The sequence below is a fragment of the Epinephelus fuscoguttatus genome, linkage group LG16 (assembly GCF_011397635.1).
Source record: "Epinephelus fuscoguttatus linkage group LG16, E.fuscoguttatus.final_Chr_v1".
Taxonomy (NCBI): Eukaryota; Metazoa; Chordata; class Actinopteri; order Perciformes; family Serranidae; genus Epinephelus; species Epinephelus fuscoguttatus.
Genome location: NC_064767.1, coordinates 23,472,516 through 23,494,960, shown reverse-complemented (window position 1 = coordinate 23,494,960; position 22,445 = coordinate 23,472,516). Strand labels below are relative to the sequence as shown.

The 22,445-nt window shown below is 41.2% G+C and overlaps 1 protein-coding gene across 4 annotated transcripts in view; it reads left to right on the top strand.

The window, feature by feature from the left end:
* Positions 1-22,445, top strand: part of dst (dystonin) — a 132,630-nt gene that overhangs the window by 37,832 nt on the left and 72,353 nt on the right. For all 4 annotated transcript variants that reach the window (XM_049600887.1, XM_049600886.1, XM_049600889.1 and 1 more), the window contains 28 exons: positions 1,066-1,158; positions 11,005-11,171; positions 11,521-11,633; positions 11,798-11,904; positions 12,003-12,122; positions 12,482-12,577; positions 12,680-12,807; positions 14,345-14,438; positions 15,369-15,523; positions 15,613-16,081; positions 16,184-16,312; positions 16,927-17,004; positions 17,091-17,252; positions 17,540-17,644; positions 17,807-17,902; positions 17,991-18,116; positions 18,208-18,360; positions 18,452-18,606; positions 19,197-19,323; positions 19,426-19,609; positions 20,298-20,455; positions 20,541-20,719; positions 20,829-20,967; positions 21,054-21,247; positions 21,364-21,526; positions 21,617-21,700; positions 21,838-21,945; positions 22,040-22,138. In XM_049600887.1, coding sequence (XP_049456844.1) covers positions 1,066-1,158; positions 11,005-11,171; positions 11,521-11,633; positions 11,798-11,904; positions 12,003-12,122; positions 12,482-12,577; positions 12,680-12,807; positions 14,345-14,438; positions 15,369-15,523; positions 15,613-16,081; positions 16,184-16,312; positions 16,927-17,004; positions 17,091-17,252; positions 17,540-17,644; positions 17,807-17,902; positions 17,991-18,116; positions 18,208-18,360; positions 18,452-18,606; positions 19,197-19,323; positions 19,426-19,609; positions 20,298-20,455; positions 20,541-20,719; positions 20,829-20,967; positions 21,054-21,247; positions 21,364-21,526; positions 21,617-21,700; positions 21,838-21,945; positions 22,040-22,138 — 3,981 coding nt within the window. The remainder of the gene's footprint in view (positions 1-1,065; positions 1,159-11,004; positions 11,172-11,520; positions 11,634-11,797; positions 11,905-12,002; positions 12,123-12,481; positions 12,578-12,679; positions 12,808-14,344; positions 14,439-15,368; positions 15,524-15,612; positions 16,082-16,183; positions 16,313-16,926; positions 17,005-17,090; positions 17,253-17,539; positions 17,645-17,806; positions 17,903-17,990; positions 18,117-18,207; positions 18,361-18,451; positions 18,607-19,196; positions 19,324-19,425; positions 19,610-20,297; positions 20,456-20,540; positions 20,720-20,828; positions 20,968-21,053; positions 21,248-21,363; positions 21,527-21,616; positions 21,701-21,837; positions 21,946-22,039; positions 22,139-22,445) is intronic.

Here is a 22,445-nt window from a genome sequence, read left to right as displayed (position 1 = left end):
CACACCTTGATACAGAATAGCAGCTGAATGACTCATGTAAATGCATCAGCTCGTGTGTGCAGCTACTGTCTATCTTGGGTGCTGCATCATATTATGAGACATTTGTTCACTCGCAACCAGTAAGGCAGACAAATGCAAGCGAAGGGACAAATGTAATTGAAATGGGAATGCAAGTGGCACACTGTGTCTGAATGTCTGGGCTCAGACACAAAGTGCCACATTGTGTGGGACGGCTCCATTCAGCGGTGATTACCTAGACACAGCCTCCAACATCACACACTGTTGGACTCCAGGCATTTTCCATCTTTCTTGATGAACCAATTCACTACCCACAAACAGTAATAGCAGCATTTAGGAGCGCTGACTACAAATCCCATCAGTGGGGTTTTGGGAGAGTGCTTTGATTGCCCTCCCCTCCCCCACTGCTCAGGATGTGATGAAGAACACAGCCTGGTTGAGCCATAGCCAGATGTGACGTAAGGCTTGAGACAAAGGAATCATAGATGGTCACAAATGAGTTGTTCTTTTGTTTTAGCTGCAGTACATACCAGACACATCCATGAATCCTCTGTAGTCATTAAACGTAAACCAACTGCGTAAACTTCCTTAAATCTCCCCCCGCAGCTTATTGATTACGGCTATTACAGATAATCAGGCCGACACCGGAGCGATGAATGAACAGCTCCATTAAAACAACAATGTGTTCAACTCTGCTTTCTGGTTCCTGTTTGTTTGTGTGTGTGAGTTTATTAAATTCACATCATTTTTCACTGATATGTGGCAGATTCAACAGTTTTAGCAGGTTTACAGCATTTAATTAGTAGCAAGCATTTTTCTCTCTGTCACCTCAGACCCATGTGATCATAGTTGTTTCCCTGAAATAATATCATGACAATTGTGCCACCTTGTGGTGCTTGTTAAATGACAGGCATATGAGTCAATAGACACAGTCACACTCATATTTTGTGCTTGATCTGAATAAATGTAAAGCTTTTAATTAAAAGTTTGGACAATTAGAGATATTGTAAATATGCAGTAATTTAATGATGTGTTTCCTGTCATCAGGTCAAACTTGTAAATATCAGGAATGACGACATCACAGACGGCAACCCAAAACTTACCCTGGGATTGATCTGGACCATAATTCTGCACTTTCAGGTCAGTGTTGTCATCTCATGGTTTCCTTTTATGAGCCACGATATCAAGATGATTTATCACCCAGATACTGCATGATTGCTTACTTTCATTTCTGTGTATTATATGTTATGTGATGAGCTCATGCCAATAAGAGCTGATGATTTGAAACTGTTTTTTTTTTTACATCCTACTCAGTGTTGATCTGTTAGATATTTGAATGCAGCAGATTTTCAACCGTTGCCTTTGTCTGTGCGGAGTTAAAAGATATTTCAGTGCGACAGAGATGCTGCCATGTTTTGGGATTGAGTTACATAATAGCGTGTCAAATGCGTTCAGATTAATGCTTTTAAAATGAGTTCACACAGGTGTCAGAGCTGTGCAGCATGTATTATGCTGAATGTTGTGGTTGCCGGGGTTTCTTTTCACGTTTGATTTGTCTCGAGTTGTAATTTGACAAGGTAACATCAGGTAGCTTGTAGGAGCTGGTACTCACAAGATGTATTGAGAAATGGAAAATGTCCTTGCACGCAGGTCTGATGAGTCTGGTGTTGCGTTCCAAATCGCATACTTTTTCTTTTTATTCAAATTTGGAGCTGCAGACTGTGACTGATTTTTGCAAGAGGGTCAAAGTTCAAGGTGCAGTATTGTGACAAAGTGTCCTAGTATTGTGCATACTGCATGCGACAGTACGTACTTTGTAAGGGCAGGTGCGGGACATGGTTAAAGCAAAAAGAAAAAATATACAGTTTGGAATGCAGCTAATGTTTGAATACAGCAGGAAATGGCTTGAAAGTAGGGTTTTTTGTGTCAGTGCAATCCAAAAAATGTTGTGTTTCCTAGAATCTACAGGGTTTTATAGAGGCTTTAAGATCTGTAGCATCTACTTCTGAGTGTTTGTGCACAGATCAAGCTTTGCAGTTTGGAGGGTTGGGATTGTTTTCAACATTTTATGCGCTCTGGGCTAAGTTTTTATTCCCCCCTGAATGTTCTCAAAATATTCTTTCCAGGAATGTTTTTCATTTTATTGCTGGAATGACACAAATCATGTCAAGTGGGTTAGTCTGCATGTGCATGCCAGCAGAATCTGTCGACCCAAGTTTCTATCCAAAATCAAACAGCATGCGGAAACTTCATACTTGAACTACTTCTCACCCACACTCTCTCCTCCCTTCTCTCCGACTGTTTCACATTGGATTATTAATATCTTTGACACATGTGACTCACGTGACTCAGTGGTTGGTCAGGGACGGGAGTGTTGCAGTAGTCTTTCATGTTTGGTGCTTTGATTGAGATGAAACTGAGTTAGGATTTGATACTGGAACAAGAATGCATCTGTCTGACTAACGCCCTCTGTGAAATGATGGTGAATAAAGTAGTTAAAATAATTTTGCCTGGACTCGCTGACAGGTATCATTGATGATGGTGCCAACACCTGCTGTTGTCAGTCTCACGCAAGCCCTTGAGCAGGGCAATGGGCCTGTTTCTTCTTGATTCAGAGGGATGGCAGGGCAGGAGAAAATGTTGCCCTTCAGTCACAGTATACACCTTTGGCTTTTTTATTTAAGCACAGCTGACAGCAGATTGACATGTATGGAATGTTTTTATCATACATGCTTTGATATGACTGCTTAAAGTATTCAGGATCTGTTCCTGTTTAAAGGACAGAGTTGATTTAAGGACATATTTTACGGGCTTTTATTATTGCTGCTGGCTAATTTTTTATGTATTAGAGAGAACTGACAGGGCGTGTTTTCTGTACTGACTGACCTCAATTCGCTTGCTCATACTGTAGCTGTTTAAGTTTTGTTAAATGATAACTTTGGTGTTTTTCAATCCTCACCCTATTTTTGCATGTTTTTCTGTCTAAGTGACGAATGGGAACAAGAATTTTTGAAATTGGTCCAGTGTTGATAGAGACAAAACAGGCTAAAATGTAATCACTCAGGGCAATTGTGCACAGTCAGTTTACGCCCAATAAAAGTGCTTGTTTTTGCGACTGACAGGCTCAGATTGTTATCCTAAATTTGTGTCAACGTTATAGAAATTATCCCTACAGAGACAGACCTTGATAAAGAGAAAGATCCTTTTTGTTTAAGGAGAAACAGCCCCAAAATCACACCAAACTCACCAGACTCCATTTAAATAAACAGTAGTTGTATAATCGTAAAACACACTTCATTTAAAGTCAACAAAAACAAAATAAAACTCACAAAATCCTTCTTGGTTTGTCTTTCCACCGCTCCAACAATCAACTCTGCTTTGGTTGAAATAAACCCTTCATTCACCCGGTTAGATGTAAATATATGCTGCCTCTGTACACACTATAATTACTGTTTATTTAAATAGAATTTGGCAAAAGCGATTTTGGGCTGTTTCTAGTTAAACAAAAAAGATCTGGTCACTTCTGGGGTTGTCATGGGCTACACTGTCATGGGCTACACTTGATGTATTTTCAATATGTATACTGTGTACATCTTGTGTCTTCTGTATTGTGTCTACGTGGTCGCCATGAATTTTAACTCTGTCTGTTGTCGCCGCTGTTCACTACATTTTTTACATCAACCTGCCTATAGGGATAGTTGATGGAAATTAGCTGTGGGCTATTTACATATACTCATGTATTTGTTCATTAATATGCATTGTCCCTATTTCTAAATAAATAAATAAATAAATCTCACTCTTTAACAAAAGGTCTGTCTCCGTAGGGATGCTTTCTTTGATATTGTCAGACACTTACATTAACAATCTGAGCCTGTCAGTGGCAAAAACAAACACTTTTAGTGGACATAAATCGATGATGCACAATTGCCCCAAGTGTTTACATTGCAGCCTGTTTCTGTGCAGCCAGCTGCAGTTCCCATGCTTAATCCTGAACCAAAAATTGTGGTTCCTATTAATCACTTGGGCAAAAATTATAGGAAAACAGGGTCCAGGTTGAAAAACACAAAAGTTGCCCTTTAAGGTGTTTCAGTCACCATCTATTGTTTGATCATATCTGTACAGATAAGAAGCTGATTTCATCGCACCATGCTGTATTTCACCCGGAACGTGCTGTTGAAAACACTAATGTTTATTTTAGTCCAGCTGGTGACAATGCACCACCATGGCAATGCACTGTGGTCAGGGGTTTCTCTACTCGTTTGTCTTGCTTGTTTGTTTTGCCCTGATTTAGTGTCACTGTTTCTGTGATGGCCACTGCTTTGCACACAAACACAGTGTTTTGATTTATCCGTTTCACACTTGGAAAAAACATTAAAATCCTGTACCAAGTAAGGCTATATAAATCATGTTAAATAAGGCATCATAATCTAATGCTGCCGTAATACCAGTAATTGATAGGTTGGTGCTAAGTAGCAGAGTGAGTAATGATACACTGTAGGTTGAACTGTGTTGGCTGTCAGGTGACTTTGACCTTCAGGGAAACTTCATTGGTGTACAGATAGCTGGCACTGGCTCAGTGTTATTTTTAGTGGAGCTGTGTGGTGACATATTTACTCTTTCACACACTTATGTCTTTTTTTGCCATGTCATAAAAGTATTGATAGATTCCTCTACAGTGGACATGTGCCACACGTTGTCAGGCAATGTTATGTGGTTTTATGTGGTGAATCACTTCCTGGTCAGAGCATTTGCCCTGTTGTGAACTGCGGTGTTGGTGATCTGTCTAGATAATAGTGTTTGTTTAAACCATTGGACTCACGCCCCACCTCTGGCTCCAGCATTGTACGTAGCTTGATTAATAGACAAAGTGAAAGCACTTTGTTGTCCAGCATGGATTTGCCCGTGCTTCTGCCGCTCTCGTTGACCTACGCTGTCCTGTTTTTCAAAGCCTGGGACTCTGTCTGGTTCGCGCAGCCAAACTTGCTGAGCCAAAATTTCTCACAGCATAATAGGTGGCCATCAGCTGTCATCTGCTTACAGTTGAAACCTCCCTTCCATCTATGATTACAGACACAAATATTAGGAAACCTAAGAGGCGTCTCTGGCGTGGTCATGTTGTGTGTGTAACCTGCACAAAACAGGTCTGTCCACAAGTCTCCCATTCTTGCTCAGCTGAGAACTATAAGCACATGGGCCACGTCTGTGTGTGCATTTATGGTGTTTGTGCTGGATTAGTGAAGCCGGTAAACATTTCAAAGGTCAGAAAGGATTCCAGTGTCAGAGGAGAGACTCGCCAGAGAGCACGCAGGCAAAAGAGGGAGGGAGAGAGGCTGACCATTTCTCAGCTGTGAGTCAACGCAGGGAAAAAGTCAACTCTGCTGTGAGTGGAGCGAGCTCTCCGTCTGGCTGCCGGCTCGTCTGTCACTGTTTATTGTGTGGTAGTCGCACAGCATGAAAATGGCTTTCTGTCAATGGGATAGTGGCTCTTCAGATCAAGCGGAGCTCACTGGATACTTTGCCTGAAAAGCAGCTTGCTGTCGGGAGTTCAGCACTGTCAATGGGTAACAGACTGTATGACTGTCAGCCATGGGAAACATCTGTGGATGTGTTCGAGGCCCTAAAGAGGAATGCTATGTTGACCCTAAGAAAGCTCCACTGAGCCTTGAAGCTAAAGAGCGCAAAGGTCGCCGCTATTTTCAGAGGAAGAAGAGGAAATCAGGGGACTTTCAGCCTGCTGGATCTCTCAAGAGTCCTGGAAGTGAGGCTGTTACAACTGAGGCCATCTGCAGTAGTGCACAACCTCAAGGTGGCCAAGATGGGAAGGCAGAGGAGTCCCAAGCAGAGCTGGATAAACCACCAGAGGTGGAGACACATCTTTCCAGGCAGGGCAGCATCAGCAAAGGTGTCTACGTTGGAGAGGTACCAGTTATAATCCTCAGAGATCCCTGTAATCAGACAACCAGGAGGTTACCTTACAGGCCGGCGAGGTTTTCCATAGAGCAAACAGATGATGACAGAAGCAGGTCCAGTGTAGAAGAAAAGCTTCACTGTATAAGCACGACTTCCAGAGGCATCTCAGCGAAGGATGGTCTCCTTGTGAAGAAGCTGCTGCAGCGCCAGTTAAGGAGGGCTGTCAGTTTTGGAGCAGTGGAGCACACGCTGCGGACTCTGAGGGGTAATGACAGACCTGGGAGTGAGGAAACGTTTGCCAAGATTATATGGGGCACTCAGGCACACAGGAGGAGGACACGGAGGGCCCACACCTGCTCTGGTTACGCAGAAGATCTTCCTGCTCCTGCCAAATGTATTTCCGACGAACGGGAGGTAAACCAAGAGCGTGCTATTTGTAGCTGTTATTGGTGTGATTCATGATAGATTAATTAGGGGTTTGAGTGGGGGTGTACTGTGACTGGAACATTGCAGGGCTGGTGTTCAAATCATGGAAGTGTAGCACTACGATGAAAATATTCTTATGTTCTTTAGAGCAATGCCAGTTCACTTGTTTGTCTAATTTCCTCTTCACATAATTTTACACCCAGTCAGTATTATGTCATCACTGCTGTCCTTCTGTCTGTGTTCACTTCATTCTTGGACGTACAGTAACTCAAACATCACACTCTGTAGAATGTATACACACTACAGGCATCTCCATGTGCAGAAGATTGTGTACTTTGCCTGCATAATTTTGCATTATTTATCTGAAGCCTGTGTGCAAATATTTACACTGCTTGTCGTGTATGTAGAGACAGGAACATTATGTTGACATATTTTTTTTTTGTTAGCGCCCAATTAACAGTTCACAGGTGTTCAGAAAGAATGGTAGCTTAATGTAGGCGCCGGTGGGGCGTTGGTTTGTGGATGAAGAACATCAGTGATCTTGTTACAACACTTGGTTTTGTTTGATATTATAGTGATTACTGTGGGTCTATAGGAGGCTGAAATGTGTGACAGTAAATGGTGCTCTTTTATTATATATTTGAAATCCTCCAACCCACATACGGCTGCTGTTTGTCCCCCTTTCTTTATATTTTGTTCACCAATGGCTGCCAGGGTTTGTGTGAAAGAATCCCCTGATGATACAGTGATTGTCGATCTTCCTCAGCAGCAGGAACAGTTAATGAGTTTGTATCGTGGTGTCATTCCTTCATTTTTATGCCGACAGAACAAGAGACGTTATTGTTGATTTCAGGAAATATCTCCCTTGTTCAACATTAACTGTAGTACAGCTCGTTGAAATCACCCTGGTAGATAATTACAAATATCTGGGGACAGTTACCGACACCAAACTAATTTTGCTGAAACAAAGAAAGCACAGCAGCATCTTTTCACGCCTGTGGGTCCATAATGACTCTCAGTTGTATTACCCCCACCTCCGAGGTTATGTTTGTTTGATTGTCTGTCAGCAGGATTATGGAAAGACTATGGGCCCATTTTCATGAACCTTGGTAGACGGATGTATGATAGGCAAAGGAAGAACCCATTAGATTTTGGAGTGGATCTGAATCACATTGTGGATACACAAATTGCAAGATAGGGCGTTTGGCCTTTGCGGAGGTCTGATCTGTTATATCTTTTTTCTTTGTGGTGTGTTCTTGAAACCTCAGCCTGTCTAGTTGAAAGAGATGCAACAATCATGTCAAAGTGTTCAGTACAATCCAACTTTTTGATATTTATATTAAGTGTGTTCTTTGGAAGGCTGAGGCTAAGGCAGTTAAAGTCATTGTATAGAGTTCCAGCTGGACAGACTAAAACGATTAAATCGGTGGCCACTTAAACTCCTGGGACAGGTTGCACAAAACACCTTAAGTTTTCTCATTAAGTATGACATTTAAGACTTAATTTCTACTTAGCTGTGCTGCTTACACAGTTGCACAGAATCCCTTAAAAGGTTTTCTTGGTAAAGGAAAAACGTTAACTCATTTACTGCCTTGAAAATAGATTTTACAGCGGTAAAAGTGGAGATTGTTTGTTTGCTTGGACTCACGCTTGTGATGCCTGTTATCATCTCACAAGAGGAGGAAAAGACGATACTTCTGGAGGAATACAATCATAGACAGCTCATAATACAAAGTGAATGTGATCCCCAGTTACCAGAAATAGAAAACAACTGTAGGAAGAAATTGCAATGAAAATGAATTCAGTCAAATCTATGATGTAAAATCAAAAGCGTATCCATTTGGTGTGTTAGTTTTTTTCTTTTATCACCATAAACCTGCTCATGTTGTAGTAAGATAGAGTTAGAGGTACCTAGGTTTATTTTTTTAACTTTGGTTGCTAAGGTCTTTTGTGTAATGGTCCTGAGATTCCTTCAGTATTAGACCAAGACAAGGATGAAACCATAAATACTTAAGTGAACATATTAAATAAATGTTAGGGAGAAGACTTTAGGGTGCTTTGTGCGACCAATTTTATTTTGAGGCAACCTTAACTAGGAAAATCTTAACTTAAGGTGTTTTGTGCAGCCGGCCCCTGTCATACTTTCTCTTAACTGGACTATAGACATGTGTCAGCCTTTGGAAGTTGTACAATCTGTATGAGGCTGAGGCTCTGGGCTGACACACTGATGTCACCGAGCTGGCTGGCTTTCCTCTCTGGAAAAGATTGATTGATTAGTTTATTGATTCATTGGTTGATTCATTGATTGACTGAAGTTCATCTTGTAAAATCCACTCTGCTATTGTGCTTCTTGGTTTTGTTCGACTCATGTTGTGACGTAAAATTCTTTGTGATATGGTAAAAAGACGCAAACCTTTTAAAAGTTACCAGAATTACAGTATTTCTGACATGTTTTGTCGCCATAATTTTAGTTGTTTGGGATGTGTGTCACAGGAAAACAAAGGCTTTGATCAACAATACTGAATGCTATGTAAGATAGAAACTCTTGCACAGTCATAAATGTGCTTTGAACCCAGTGCGCCAACAGTGCTGTGGAGCTCAACCTGTGAAGTGGCACTGTTTGTTTGAGGTCGTCTTAATCTATAACACGTCGTTAAACAATTAAGTCATCTGTTACACAACTCTATCTCACACTTCTGACCTGCTGACATTTTCCATGCCTTCAAGGAAACTATTACCCAATTTACACTTAATGCACACTTGAATCTTTCCAAATAGATGCCATATATACATTACATATTTTTTATTCACTTTGCCCAATAGATTATATTTTTGTGGAGCTCAAAATGTCCAGTCTTTGTTGGGACATGAAGGGGGTTGACTGTGGGGTTGACTATTGGTGCTTTCACAAAATACTGACACGAGATTCTTGATGAATAATCATCAGTAATGTGGAGATAATAAATAGGTGGGTAAATGAAAAACCCACAGCTAGAACAGTCTGGTAAGTTCAGAAAAGTACATCACTTTACTGCAATGAAGCCTTTTTCTGGAGACAGTGGACACAGAAGTGAAAATGTTAAAATGTTGGTTTGATATTAAAAAGTTGTTAAATTTAAATAAAACCAAATTCATAATATTTGGATGTCGAAAAATGAATAAGCCAGCACAAATTGTGATAGACAATGTTGAAATAGAAGGAGTGCATGAAAATAGATTTTCGGGAGTTGTAATAGACCATAAATTATCCTGGAAACTACATATAAATCACATAAAGTCAAAACTGTCAACGTGTCTTGTATTACACTGAGGCTGCCACAGCTGAGGCTCAAGTTTTTATTTCAGAAACAAGTCTTGTTTCTCCTTTGAGGACAGAAAAAGTCTGGTTGCTGCTACATTTTTACTGGTTCTGGATTACGGTGATCTGTTGTACATGAATGCATCTGCACATTGTTTGCACATGTTAGATCAGAGTGCACTGAGATTTGTTACAAACTGTAAATCTCTCACTCATCACTGTACGCTTTATTCCAGGGCTGGTTGAACATCTTTAACCCTTCATAGGCTCAGTATTCATTAATTTATAAAGCCATACTGAGCAAACTCCCTTCATAAAGTTGTATGACAATTAGTGTTGTTGTCTGTTCCTGGTGCACGGACTGTGCTGGGGAAGAAAGCCTTTATGTGCTCTGCTCCTCTTCTCTCCTCTGAAACTATGTAAATTGTTCTCTCTGCCTGACTCTGCCTTACCTGGTTAAATATGGGTTAAATGAAAAATAAAAAGAAAGAAATCCAAATTGCACAAAACAAAAACAGCTGGTCACTATGAACCAACCAACAGGTTATTCATAAACTCACATGCTCTCAGGTTTAGAGATTTGGTGGACTTAAAAAATGCACAAATAATGTATAAAATAAAAAATAAGATGCTTCCAGACTGTATCCAGAAGAAAATTGAGTCTCTATGAACAAAGAGGAACTTATATGTTTATAAAGACAAATATTAGAACAAATGCATAACAAATATGTGTAACAGTCAAAGGAGTTCATTTCTGGAATAGTTTTGAAAAGGAAACACTTCAAAGATTTAGAAAATATTAAAGATAAGATGAGTAACAAATACAAAACAGAGTTATGAATGCCAGTGTGTGTATATGAATATTTGTGTGGGACTTTAGGATGTATAGAACATATTGTGTTTTGCTTGTTTTCTTTTATTTTCATTGTATAAATCTAAAGAGAACATTATAAAACTCTTAATGTAAAAAGGGTAGGCGCAAAAAGCTACACCTTTTCTGTCAGCTTAACATACTTTAGTTTGTCACAGCTTCAAAAATAATGATTTATTATTGTTATTAATATTATTAATGTTATTATTTCTTTTTTTCCTTGTGTATATTTGGTATAAGTTGGAAAATTACTGAAATAAACTGCAACTACTACTCCTAAAACCAGGAAAAGACAGCACTTACGATATCCAAAATCTAAGATGATATCTAGACTGATATTTTAATGAGTCTAGATGATATCTAGACTCATATTAAAATATCAATTTGATATTGATATATTGCCCAGCCCTACTCTGAACCCAGCTCACATTTTACATCAGTGCATCTTGTATTTAATATCCTGTACGTCTCTTTGTGACAGATCTCGGAGGTCCATGTGATTGGGGAGTCCGAGGACATGACAGCCAAGGAGAGGCTACTGTTCTGGTCCAGGCAGATGACAGAGGGCTACGTAGGTGTACGATGTGACAACTTCACAACATCGTGGAGGGACGGGAGGCTATTTAACGCCATCATTCATAAATACAGGTACTTTAACACTAAAAGAACTGCAGGGTTTTTGTAGAAAAGAAAAACACTATGCTGAGTTGCCCTTGGCCCGATGCACTGAACCACCAACTACTCAGGGTGCCTGTCCATTGGCAGCCCACTCACTCTGACATCTCTCCATTTAATGCATGATAGGTCCTGTTTGTGCATGTGTGTGTATTTCTGGCCTGTGTATGTATGACAGCAAAGTGAAAAAACTGAATTTCTCCTGGGGATTAATAAATATATCTTCTTCTTCTTCTTCTTCCTCTATATCCTGATTTTTCCCTTTAGTTGGTATGCCTTGTTTTTCAGGCCTTACTTACTTAACTCTTTCTCTCTATTGCAGGCCAGACCTGGTTGACATGAGCCGTGTGTCGGCACAGGCCAACCGGTCCAATTTAGAGCACGCGTTCTGTGTAGCTGAACAGCTGGGGGTGGCCAGGCTGCTGGACCCGGAGGGTGAGATCCATACACACTGTTATGTTTGGCTTAATTCTGAAAACATTTTGAGATCATGTTGAGTGAAGCTGAGATATTTTTGGCTTGAGGAATAATTCCTTTGAGCACAGCTCACTGCCACGTTGCTATGTTTGTGACCTTCTGGTTTTTACTTTTCCTACCAGACGTAGACGTTCAGTCCCCTGATGAAAAATCAGTCATCACATACGTCTCAACACTGTACGATGCCTTCCCCAAAGTACCAGATGGTGTTGAAGGAATCAGTCCTAATGTAAGTTGATGGCATTGGTCCACCAGTAACTCCACCCCAGTCTGAGTGAAAGTGCTGAGAGGTGCATCATGTGCTGATGATCCTTTTTCTCTGAACAGGATGTGGATATCAAATGGGTGGAGTACCAGAACATGATCAAATACCTCAGTCAGTGGATCAAACACAACGTGGCCATAATGTCAGATAGATCATTCCCCAACAACCCTGTGGAACTCAAGGTATTAAAGATTTATCATTATTAGCTTTAGTTTGCATAAGCTGAACATCAGCTGCCTCATTTTAGGGAGTGCTTACAATCTGCATGTAGCGTCAGGGAGGATAAGTGTCTCCTTCAGATAGATCACGTGCAGCCTCTATCTGCTGTAACTGAGACTTAAAGTGATATTGATGGATATGAGAGAGGCGCAGCATCCATTTGCTGCAAGAACTTGATAGCTTCTAACAGTGCAGGCACTTTTATGCAGTTGTTTTAAAGACAAGGGGACTGACAAATGTTTAAAGATCCTGGTTAATATCTGCTCTCATGCTTTGTATAAGATTAAAACATTTTTATTATGATCTCTGCTTTCCTTTACAGGCACTTTATACACAGTATCTGCAGTTTAAAGAACATGAAATCCCGCTCAAAGAGAACGAGAAGACAAAAATCAATAATCTCTATAAAATGCTTGAGGTATGCAAATCCAAAAAACAGAAGATCATGTTGCTTTGATTCACACATCACAGCGTTGGTAGTGTAGTGTTAACAAATCTGTGTTTGTGGCTTATCTGACAGATGTGGATTGAGTTTGGGCGTATTCAGTTACCCCCGGGTCATCATCCTAATGACGTGGAGAAGGAATGGGGTAAATTGATTGTTGCCATGCTGGAGAGAGAAAAGAGCCTGAGGCCAGAGGTGGAAAGGTATGTGAGGGCAGTGAGAGTATGTCTTGCCTCGCTCCACATAATGGAATTTAAAGGTCTAATCTTTATGGCCTTAATAACCTAATATTATGGGTTATTTGTTAGCCAAAAGTCAATAGTTAACTGACACATGTAGACACTTAGCTTGTATTTTGATAGGATGAAATGTGTGACTGTTTGAGGCTAAATATAAGGATTAAAAGCAAGAAACAGATAGATGGGTAGATGCAGATTTTCCCAGTGTATTCATCCACAGCAGCAGCAAATGAACCATAAAAAATCGTGATCATGAGCTGCTTTTCGAAGCTTATATGCTACATGAGTCAGCATAACATTTTCTGAGGCTGGTGCAGGCTGAGTGCTTCAGCATCACATTGCAAGCGTACTAATGTCTCTGCTGCTACAACCTAACACTGAGGGTCAGTGTTTAGTTTTCCTTATCAAAGAAGAAATCCCCTCACTTAACCACTGCACGCTCTGATGTGATTTCTATCAACATATTTATGAGCTGCTGTACATAATATTTCTTGATTAGATTTATTGCAGCCAAAGTGCTCGGTTTGCATATGATAAGGTTGAGTTTTGCTCCACTTGGATGATCAGGTGACAAAATAAAGAGAGAACAAATTCATCTTGTGTAATAAAACAGTGAGAAAAATAGGTGCTTTCAGTTCAGGAATAAAATCATGACTAATCGAGTGTCTAGTTACTTTAGAAAGGCAGAAACTTGCAAATGCTAAAAACAAAAAGAGTTTCTGTTTTGTTATGGCAAGCTCTGTCACGTTTTTGGGCTCTATCTGGTGCTCTGTTCATCAGTATTTATTTGCAGCGTAGATCTTATTTCTATGGAAACTAGATGCCAAAACCAAAGACGTCTCTGTTGATAATAGTTTAGACAAGTTTCCCCCCTCATTCCTGCTGTCGTGGTCTATGAACACAACATATTTACAGCATTAATGTAGGGTGTGGTGGCAGAAACAGCAATCCCAGCAGTTTGGCAGCGCTTTATACAGTCTCAGTTGGTACAAAGGCGTACTGTCTCAACCTGCTGTTTAATTTTTATCCCCTAAGGACAGCACATTATTTCAGGGTGGGAGTCACTTTACACGCTCCGCACCTGGCTGCGCTGCTATAAATATGAGCAAGTTGAAAGCCGCTCCATCAGTTAGGTCTGCGAATGCTCGCAGTCAAACTGTCAGGGCTGGGTTGAGGCTGGGATCCTCTCATGATCAGGATGAGAAATGTAGCGGTGGTTGTTTGAGGGGTTTGGAATAGCAGCAGCAGTGGTGGTTTGCCACGTGAAGTAAGATGGCCTATTTAGGCGGGTTCTCGTCTGTTAGCAACAGCAGCTTCACCAGCTTCGGCTCCAATGATACGATTCACACTGAGCCGTTACAAATTAACAGCTCAGTCTTTCTCAATAACAACATAGCCTATGGATCCAGGTGAGGTTACAGTGTGAATTGTGAAGATGATTTTGTTTTTATCAAAGGGATAACAACTGTAAAGTAACAACTGAATCTTTCTGTTTTTGCAGGCTCGAGACGTTGCAGCAGATTGCCAACAGGGTCCAGCGGGATTGTGTCAATGGAGAGGACAAGATTGCACTGGCAAGAATTGCCCTGCAGTCTGTAAGTTTTGTACAATCCATATTTGACTTAATGCAAGTTGTCATGAAGTGGGACTCCTTAAAAACTTGGTATTTGGCTCGGATTGGCATGACTTTGCAGGATGCAGCAGTGCACCCTTCAGCGAGCTCTGTGACTGTCTCAACCTCTGCTCTAAGTGCACGTTCATACTTCATACGATAATTGAAATGATCCTTTGTAAGAATGCAGAACAAAAATCCTGAATTATTTTAGTTTGAAAAAAATAAGGAGTTGGACTGAGTGGCAAAGTATGAGCTAGTTTTATTTGTAAAGCTTGGAAAAGTAGGCAAACTAGACTGACTAATATATGCATACAATATAAGACCATTTTATTTGATGCATGTCAAGTATGAAGGCATACAGAATATACTTATCATGGTTCACATAATTTGTATATTTTCCTGTATGCATGGAAACTGACAAGTCTCTCTTGTAAGCCTGTTTGAGCATCTGTTGATCCAAGATACTACATTTATATCAGAATACAGAGACCCCTCCATCTGAGTGGATTTTTGTAGTTGGGCATAATCTAGTTGGTGTAACTGAATATATTTTAGCAGTATTTAGTAAGTCTATTTGCTGTTGCAGCCATGCCAGCAGTATAAGGAACAATAATAAAGTAGGGCTGGGCAATACTGTATATCAATGTTTTTCATCAATACTGTGATATGAGAGTAGATATTATCTTAGATTTTGGATATCAGAATATAAGAAGTGTTGTCTTTTCCTGATTTTAAGTGCTGCATACTATAAAATTTTAGTAAACAGTAGGCTATATAATACTCTGTGTTGCAGGACGTGAGGCACCGCCCCTGGGTGAAATACTAAGTTTTTAGGGAGTCCTGTGGTAAAGTATCACTGAGTGTACATTCTGTATCTTGAGTTTTAAGTCTTTGCTTCCCCTCTGCTAAGGATGCAAAACGTCTTGAGTCTGGCATCCAGTTCCTACATGAAGCTGAGATTGCCGGCTACCTTCTGGAGTGTGAGAACATCCTCCGACAGCAAGTGGTGGACATCCAAATTCTTCTGGATGGGAAATTCCCTTTTGCAGATCAACTGGTCCAAAGGTAGAAAATATATCCTCCTGCAAAGGTAACACGCTGAATACTCTCATACATCGAAGATATCTCATAATGTCTTTACTTTTTGAATACAGGGTGTCAAAACTCCGAGATGACCTCCTGGCGATGCGAGCAGAGTGTTCCTCTGTATACAGCAAAGGTCGCACCCTGACGACAGAACAAACCAAAATGATGATCTCAGGCATCACGCAGAGCCTGAACTCCGGCTTCTCCCAGAACATCAACACAAGCCTGACACCAGCCCTTACTCCTGCACTCACCCCAGGGGGGTTAGGTACCCCTGGGTCCACATTCACCTCTAGCCTTACACCGTGCCTCACCCCGTCCTTGACCCCTGCCTTGACCCCCGGCCTGCAGCCTGCTTCAGTCCAGAGCTACATGGGGAGCGGTGGTGGCATGGACCCAGGCAGCCTCAGGCATTTGAAACACATGCAGATCCGCAAGCCATTACTGAAATCCTCCCTGGCAGACTCCAACATGACAGAAGAGGAGGTCAACATGAAATTTGTCCAGGACCTCTTGAACTGGGTGGACGAGATGCAGGTAAGTAGTCACTATCAGTGTGTTTATAATGCACTATAGCTTTATTTGTACACACTTAAAATAAGACGCTGATTATTTTATTATTATTTTCCCATATTAAAGGTGCAGCTGGATCGTTCAGAGTGGGGATCAGATTTACCAAGTGTGGAAATGCATTTAGAGAACCACAAAAGTGTACACAGAGCCATTGAAGAATTTCAAATGAGTCTTAAAGATGCCAAGCTGAGTGAGGTAAGCAGGTTTTGGAAGTTCTCTCTGTCTTTCTCATGATCTAAGTGGAAACATTAACAACCCTACATACTCTATCGTTAGTCTGAAATGGTGCTGCAGTTTCCTGCCACAACTATGAGTTCAGCCCAGTTGCCAGATAAAAAATGCTGGCATTGTGCATTTCTGCAAACCACTGATATGTTACATTTTTTGGTTTCATAAGTATCATATCAAGTGACAGTTCTGATTACATGTGTTAAGAGCTGACTATGTCGTCAGGAGGAGGAGGGGATGGTGGATGGTATGATACTTAGGCGAGACAGCCGCTAAGCAGCAGACCACTGTCCGAGACAAACAAACAACAAAAGCGGGTGTTTATTTAGCATCACATAGCAGCATTTTCAGCTGTGATTATGGCACCAAAATTGTTTTTTTGCAGCAAAAACATGATCTTTATTAACCGTAATCAAGTTGTTTTTGTGCCTAAACATAACCACATGCTAAACACAGCATTGTTGAAATACAATTGTAAAGTAACAAATGTCAAATATCAGTAGCTTGCATAAAGATAAAGAATAGGTTGCTTAGTTTCTGCAGAGAAAATATGAGAACTAAAATTGTTTTTCCCTCCTCAGATTCAGATGACCCTCCCACTGAAACTAACTTATTCAGACAAACTGACCAAACTAGAGAAGCAGTATGAAAGGCTATTGGTAAGTGATCTGTTGAACTCTAAAATCTGAGCTGCCATTAATGCTATAAATTACTGATGCACTTTCATGAATGCCTGTTCCCTCAGAGCTGTTCAAGAGAGCGACAGAGCCACCTGGAAAGCCTGCATGAACTGGTGTCGCAGGCAACTCAGGAGCTCATCTGGCTGAATGAGAAGGAGGAGGAGGAAGTTGCCTTTGACTGGAGCGATCGTAACAGCAACATCTCCAAGAAAAGAGACTACCATGCTGTATGTTTAGTCCTTTTAATTAACTGTAACTCTATCCGTAAAATCTTTCATGCAGACAGAATAATAAGGGCTTGTTCAGACATTTCTTTTGGGTGTATAGGTTTGGCTGCGTTACAGCTGCATTCATTGAACAGAACAATAATCTCCTTGAAGGGATTTGTTTATTGTGGCCTGAGTGATTAACTTCATACTCCGAGACAGGATATAAGATTCTGTGAGAGGATGGAGTGACTGGGTTTTTGCCACGGCTGGATGCCAGAGATACTCAGCCTAATGTCTCTATACAGGACCTGATGAGAGAGCTGGATGAAAAGGAGGAAGTGATCAAGTCTGTGCAGGACAAGGCAGAGCGGCTTATGCTTAAGAACCACCCAGCCAGGCTCACTATTGAAGTAAGCCCTGTGTTTTATGCTCTGCGGTCAGCATGACAGCAGCGTCTCCACCCTGCATACGACTCCCATAATTAAAGATGCTGAAGTCCTGTAATCTTGTAATTTTCCAGGTAATTATACCTGGCTATTGTGTTTCTTATTCATGAGTTGTGTGTCTTCCAGGCGTACAAGGCCGCCATGCAGACGCAATGGAGCTGGATTTTACAGCTCTGCTCATGTGTGGAGCAACATCTCAAAGAGAATGCTGTTTATTTTGAGGTGAGTTGCTGCCTGTTTTCTGTCAGCGCGGCAAAGTGCATTTGTTTGTCACATCTAATTATTTCTGGTTCACTTCCCCCCCGTGCAGTATTTCCGTGATGCCAAAGAGTCCATGGACTACCTTAAGAGCCTGCAAGATGCCATTCAAAGAAAATACAGCTGTGATCGATCGAGCAGCCTACACAGACTGGAGGACCTCATCCAGGAGTCCATGGTAAACTGAGAGGAAGATATGTAGTGTGTGTGTTCATATGGAGGTGGCTGCAAATATTTGTCTATTTATTTTTGTATGATGTGTCCCCCAGGATGAGAAAGAGCAGCTCCTTCAGTACCGCAGCACTGTAGCAGGTCTAGTGGGCAGGGCCAAGAACATTGTGCAGCTCAGGCCCAGGAACCCTGAAAGCCCAGTGAGATCCTCCATCCCCGTGAAAGCCATCTGTGATTATCGTCAAATAGAGGTATGTATAGGTGCCGTATGCCACGTTACACCACATTTAATCTCATTTCAAAGCTTCATGTTATGCTGTGTGTTTTTCACTCCTCTCCCAGATTACCATTTATAAAGATGATGAGTGCGTACTGGCCAGTAACTCTCACCGGGCCAAGTGGAAGGTCATCAACCCAGCAGGGAATGAGGCCATGGTGCCCTCTGTCTGTTTCACTGTGCCTCCACCCAACAAAGAGGCTGTTGATATGGCTGCAAGGTAAGATGCTAGGATTCATTTTGTGTCCTTTAAAGGTTCAGTAGGTAAAATTTAAAAACATGACTGTCGTATTTGCCGAAACTGTCCTTGTATACTGACAATAATACACGAGACAGGTAATCTATGAAAAAAGAATGTTTTTCAGGTTCCTCCTAGGCTCCTACTGGCATCTGGAAGAATCCACAGCGCATGAACAAAAACAACCAGTCACAACCAGGAGGTGTCTTTAATGCCAATGCTTGTGCGCACACTGCTCAGCCCCACTTCCCCACGCATATTCTCACTCAGGTCTTCTTCTGTTTATTTGTCTTCGCCATGTAAGTTGTTGTTGGCAGCACAGTGTATGCAAGAGCAGTGATTGACGTGCGTCAGAGACTCCTTGGCTCTGATTGGTTGTTTTCGTTCAGGCACGTTGGAGGAGCCAGAAGAACATGATTTTTCTGTCTTATATATTACTGTCAGGATACAGTAAGAGTTTCAGTTATTTTTTATAAAAGTTACCAGCTGAAGCTTTAAAGTAAAGTTTCCTCTTGACTTCAAATGACCTGACTTTGACGGGATGAATTATTTATGTCTGGCTTTTCCTGCAGAATCGAGCAGTTATACCAGAATGTCCTGGCTCTCTGGCATCACTCCCACATCAACATGAAGAGCGTGGTGTCCTGGCATTACCTAATGGCTGACATACGAGCCATCCGCAACTGGAATGTGTCCTCAGTATGTCTGAATTACTTTTTCACCACCAACTGATGATCATTTTCGTTAATCCTGCTCAGTTTTGATGATCATGTTCGTTTAATCCCACTGTTATTTCTCCAGATTAAGACCATGCTACCAGGCGAGCATCAGCAGGTCTTGAGCAACCTGCAGTCCCACTTTGACGAGTTCCTGGAAGACAGTGAGGAGTCGGAGATATTCACAGTGGCGGACTGCGCCCAGCTAGAGAGAGACGTGACAGGCTGCAAGGAGTACTACCAGGAACTGCTCAGATCTGCAGAAAGAGGCAAGGCTCAGATCCCCTTCTTGTCCCTCCCAACACAGAGCTGCTGGTATACATAGAGCACAACACACGAGGGAAACACATGGCTCTTTAAGCCTTTTAAGCCTTAAGTTAATGCCTTTTGGAATTATGTTGTTGTTGTTTTACAAATTAAGTAGAGTTTTTAAAGAGACGGTCGGCTTTGCTGTGAATGTAAATCACTTGGACGTTGCTGATGTGCAGTTATGGTTTTGAAATAGGGTGGAATATCTGGAGAAAAAAAATCCAGAATACTTACTTGTTACGATGTTGCATAGCAGACAAATATACATCTGTATGAGGTCATTTATTTATGCTGCCTACCCTTTTCTAAAATAAGTTCATCTTATTTAAACAATCATTTCGTGTATGACTTCATTTTAGCAGTGTGCACAGTGCCTTTGATTTAGCTGCATTGTAACAGGTCCTACTTGGGGTTATACTGTGATGATGATGCCACCTAGAGGTGCACTTGAGCGCTATCAGTTAATGTGTGCGACACTGTCTGTAGGTTTAATGTTCCCTTTGTTTTATCGTGTAGTTTTGACCATCAATACAAGCAAACTTTTACATTGTTTTTATTTTATTTTATTTCTTTTTACAAAAAAAGAACAATTAAATTTCTATAAATTTTATATGATTATTTGTACTTTTTTTTAAATCTGGTAAACAGAGGAACACGAGGAGTCGGTGTACAATCATTACATCTCAGAAATACGCAACTTCCGAATGCACCTAGAAGCCCATGAAGAACACCTCATCAGGCAACTCCGCACACCGCTGGAGAGAGACGACCTGGAGCAGAGTCTGCAGCGCATCACAGAACACGAGGTACACGTCTGGGCAGCTAAAATCATTTTATATAGGAACTTACTGGTGGGTTTTTTTATCCTGATTTCTCCATGCCACTTTGCAGAAGAAGACGGCGGAACTGAATAAGCTAAAGGAGGACCTCGACGTCATGAAGGAGAAGTGCGAGCTGTTCCTCAGACAGGCTGCAGGTTCTCCTTCTGTGCCGACACTTTCCTCAGAACTCACCGTCCTCGTCCAGAACATGAGCCAAGTGTACTCCATGTCTTCGATCTATATGGACAAGTAAGTCATCATGTCTTGAAGTAATTATATTGGCATTTTAATATTTTTAATAGATAGATATTTGCTTTAAATGTACCTGGACTGAAGGTGTGTTCCCTTTGTGTGGCAGACTGAAAACAGTGAGCCTGGTGGTAAGGCACAGCCAGAATGCAGAGGCGCTAGTTAAGGCCTACGAATCCAAACTCTATGAGGAGGACGCTATGAACTCTGACATCAAGTCCATCGAGGCTGTCATTTCAACACTGAAGGTAACACACTGTTGGATTCAACATTTCACCAACACTGGCAGGGTTTTTTGTTCATTTTGAGTAATCATTCCCCTTTCTGATCGTAGCAATGGCGGTCAGAGATTGACGAGAAGCAGGAGGTGTTCCATGACATGGAGGATGAGCTGCAGAAAGCACGCGTCATCAGCGACCGCATGTTTAAGGCACATAACGAGCGTGACTTTGACCTGGACTGGCACAAGGAGAAAGCTGATCAGCTGAGTGAGAGATGGCAGAACATTCACTCCCAGATTGACAGCAGGTTAGCGCTTATTACTTTAACATTAAATTTTTGCACCAGAACAAGTAATTTACAAGTAAAGTGTGCAAGTATTATAAGCATAATTGTACTCATGAATGTTAACTGTTCAATTTCAGGCTTCGGGAGCTTGATGGTATCAGCAAATCTCTGAAACACTACAGAGACTCCTACAATAGTCTTGATGAATGGATTAAAGACATGGAAGCAGAGCAGCTAAAGGCCCAAGAAAACAAACCTGAAGATAGCAAGGCGCTGGCTGAGCTGTTAAACAAACAGAAGGTATGACAAGAATGAACTTCCTCACAATAAGATAAACAAACTATACATATAGATGTCTGAATATGTATTTAAAATATCTGTGTTTTTCAGGTCCTTGTTGCGGAAATTGATCAAAAACAGAATAGAATTGATGAGTGTCAGAAGCACTCGGAGCAGTACTCATCTGCCATTAAGGTAAGCTAGCGTATCTTAAATGTCCTCCTGGTTTCTTTTTACATATGATCAGCAGTCAATGGCATTTCCTCTTAAGCTTTGTTGGGCAAAGACCAAGGAACTGTGTTGTAAACTTACACATAAATCACTTTTTGCAGGATTATGAACTTCAGCTGATGACCTTCAGAGCGATGGTCGACTCCCAACACAAATCCCCTCTCAAGAAACGGAGGATGCAGAGCTCCTCTGATGCCATTCAGCAAGAGGTACAACTACAGTTAAATTCTGGTAGAGCAGGACATTTGTGGTGTATGTAGAGTACGTCGCAATAATACGATTGTTTTTCTTTGTCCTGCACAGTTTATGGATCTCCGAACCCGCTACACTGCGCTTGTGACTCTCATGACACAATATGTCAAGTTTGCCAGTGAAACACTGAAGAGAACTGAAGACGAGGAGGTGAGATCCACGTTTTCAATACTTACGGGCTTTTTGCTTTCACATTAGCTTATGCAGCACAATTTAGACTCTTGGGGCAATGTGGGTGCTTAAACTTATAGTGCCTATATTGACTTTACCTTCATATCTTTGCATGGTTACTAGATCCTCTGTTTTGCATCAACATATTTCACTGCCTGACTCAGAAACAGTGCATTGTAAGTTGTTGACTTCCTCCGAGGGTTGTTTCTATTACCATGTATGTTCAGCTCATTACAAGTGAAGACATTTGCTTCATTGCGCAAAAGAAGCAAAGGAAATGTGCAAA